The 2,433-nt window shown below is 32.1% G+C and overlaps 1 protein-coding gene across 2 annotated transcripts in view; it reads left to right on the top strand.

Moving 5' to 3' along the window:
• The first annotated feature begins 1,577 nt into the window (after positions 1-1,577).
• The window catches only part of LOC107691409 (probable ubiquitin-conjugating enzyme E2 W-B), a 14,518-nt gene continuing 13,662 nt past the window's right edge, over positions 1,578-2,433 (top strand). Inside the window, exon 1 of one of the 2 annotated variants that reach the window (XM_016489982.1) lies at positions 1,578-1,657. In XM_016489982.1, coding sequence (XP_016345468.1) covers positions 1,643-1,657 — 15 coding nt within the window. In that variant the 5' untranslated portion in view covers positions 1,578-1,642. Of the gene's footprint in view, positions 1,658-1,724; positions 1,747-2,433 lie in introns of those variants that run through there. The other variant, XM_016489983.1, reaches the window with a different exon arrangement.

Here is a 2,433-nt window from a genome sequence, read left to right as displayed (position 1 = left end):
TATATATATATATATTGATTATTATAACTATTATTAATAATAGTTATTAAATAATTAAGAAGGAAGATTGTTCACCTGAAAAAAAATCTGTATCTTGAAGTTGTTATAAACCCATTGAACTTTTGTCATCTGTAATAGAATAATACAACAATAGGCATTTATTAAAAAGAACAGATATGTATTAATTATAACTACTATTAATAATAATTATTGATTAATAATTATAAAGGATTGTTTATGCCCCCCCCCAAAAAAAAAAGTTCCAAACCTTTTCTTTCCTCTGTGACAGAATAATGAATTAATAGATATTTATATTTATACAAAAAATACATATGCGTTAGTTATTATAATGATTAATAATAATAATAATAATAATAATTTAAAGTTAATCGTTTAAAAGGATACTTCACTCGAAAAAAAAATATTTTGAAAGTCATTCCAAATGTGACTTTCTGTTTTGTGACAGAATGATGAATTAATAGACATTTATATTTATTACAAATATTTATTAATGAGTATAATGTAAACAAACAAATAAACAGCTAAATAAATAAACAAACAAACTATACATATTTCACCTGAATTTTTTTTTTAAAGTCGTTCTAACAACATTATGAAATAACACTTATATTTATTAAAAGGAACATATATTTATTAGTTATTATAACTTTGATTAATTAACAGTTAACTAGTATTAATTAATTTTAAAAAGTGTTAAGGTGTGGTGAGTACTGGGCTGTGTCCGAAATAGCCCCCTATACCCTCATTCACGATTCCCTACATTAGGTCACTAATTCAGTTCACTAGAAGGAGTGAATGAAAACGAGTGAGTGAATTCGAACACTGAGTGCACCGGAAGGAATGGCGCTTTTGCATAGTTTGTGCTTGCTGTTTATTAATCATTTGAAACTAGCAAACTAGCAGCTCCAGTAGTAAGATTAAAGTTAATCGTGATTAATCGCATCCAAAATAAAAGTTTTTGTTTACATAATATATGTGTGTACTGTGTATATTTATTACCGGTATGTATATATAAATACACACACATGCATGTATGTATTTCAGAAAAATATGTTATGTTTATATATTAAATATATAATATAAATTATATTAATATAAATATAGACATATAAATACATGTACATATTTTCAAAATATATACTGTATATATGTGTTTACTAATGTTAACTAATGAAACCTTATTGTAAACTGTTGAGCGCTTTGTAAAAATGAACGGATTAATTATTCAGCTGCGGGCGCCATCTTCTGGCGAGATGCGGGAATTCATTCGGCGCGTGACTCTCACGGTGCATTATGGGCATTCTCTAGCCGTTGAGCGTGCGCCACATAGACATAATAAATACCTATGGTGCGCCAGTTGTACACTCGTTTTTGCAGTGCATTGTGGGATTGAATGAGTGCACTCGAGAACGTCCACTATGGTTTCGGACACCACTAAAAATGGCTGTTCCCTCAAATAGTGCCCTATTTAAGGGTATAGGGGGCGATTTCGGACATAGCCCTGGAGTAGATTTGGAGCTATCAGAGTACGTTATCAGCACACAGAAGCTCTCGTGTGTCACGTGACGGTGACGTCAGTCGCGCTGCGTTACTGTGCGCCACTGATGCAGGGGGATCCATCATGGCGTCGATGCAGGTAAGATCACAGCTGACATCTAGCTCTGTTTAATCTATCAGTCACTCCTTGATCAGGTGTCGAGTGGGTCGTCTCTGATAGTGTAAATGGTGTTTTTTTTTTTTGGATACGCCTAATTAAGGGATCGAACATTGCTGTGTTATTTCTGAAATCATAACTTGTCCTCCTCGCTGCTCGTGAACTGTCAGGGTGAGAATGATCGGTGCTTTAAAAGCAACAGCTGGCGAGCAGGACTCACATAAACTACTGATTTACCGCAAACACAGGCAACGGAATGAGCAGAATTAACGTGTTATTACTAGAAGTATCACGAGTTTGCTATGTGAATAGCTTGAAATCATGATACCAGCATGTTTACTTATTTTTATCCAGCTTTGCAAGGTTATTTGTGACATTTGATAGGAAATGTGAAGTTAATTGACTGAATATATAAGTCACTGTTTTGTGTTGAATAAGATTATTAGAAATGACAAAATATAGGCTATACTTGTTGCCACACAGCTCTTAGTAGTATAAATATTCAAATGAATAATAGTCAGAGAATGTATATAGATTTAAATATGTAAGTAATAACGGTATTTTGAATACTGTACTGAATTTCAATTCTTGGATGTATCTCATACGACTTAAATTTGAAGTGATTTAAAAGTACTAATTCTGATTTATAATCGTGCTATATTCTTTACATTAAGTGGTTTTCTATTTTTTTAAATGCCAAGTACCCCACATCCTCTTATCCTCTGAATATTACTTAAGATATTAAGATGAGACTGTGT

The sequence above is a fragment of the Sinocyclocheilus anshuiensis genome, unplaced genomic scaffold (genome assembly GCF_001515605.1).
Source record: "Sinocyclocheilus anshuiensis isolate Anshui unplaced genomic scaffold, SAMN03320099.WGS_v1.1 scaffold106, whole genome shotgun sequence".
NCBI lineage: Eukaryota > Metazoa > Chordata > Actinopteri > Cypriniformes > Cyprinidae > Sinocyclocheilus > Sinocyclocheilus anshuiensis.
The sequence above is the reverse complement of the archived record's forward strand: the minus strand, read 5'-3'. Positions and strand labels throughout refer to the sequence as shown.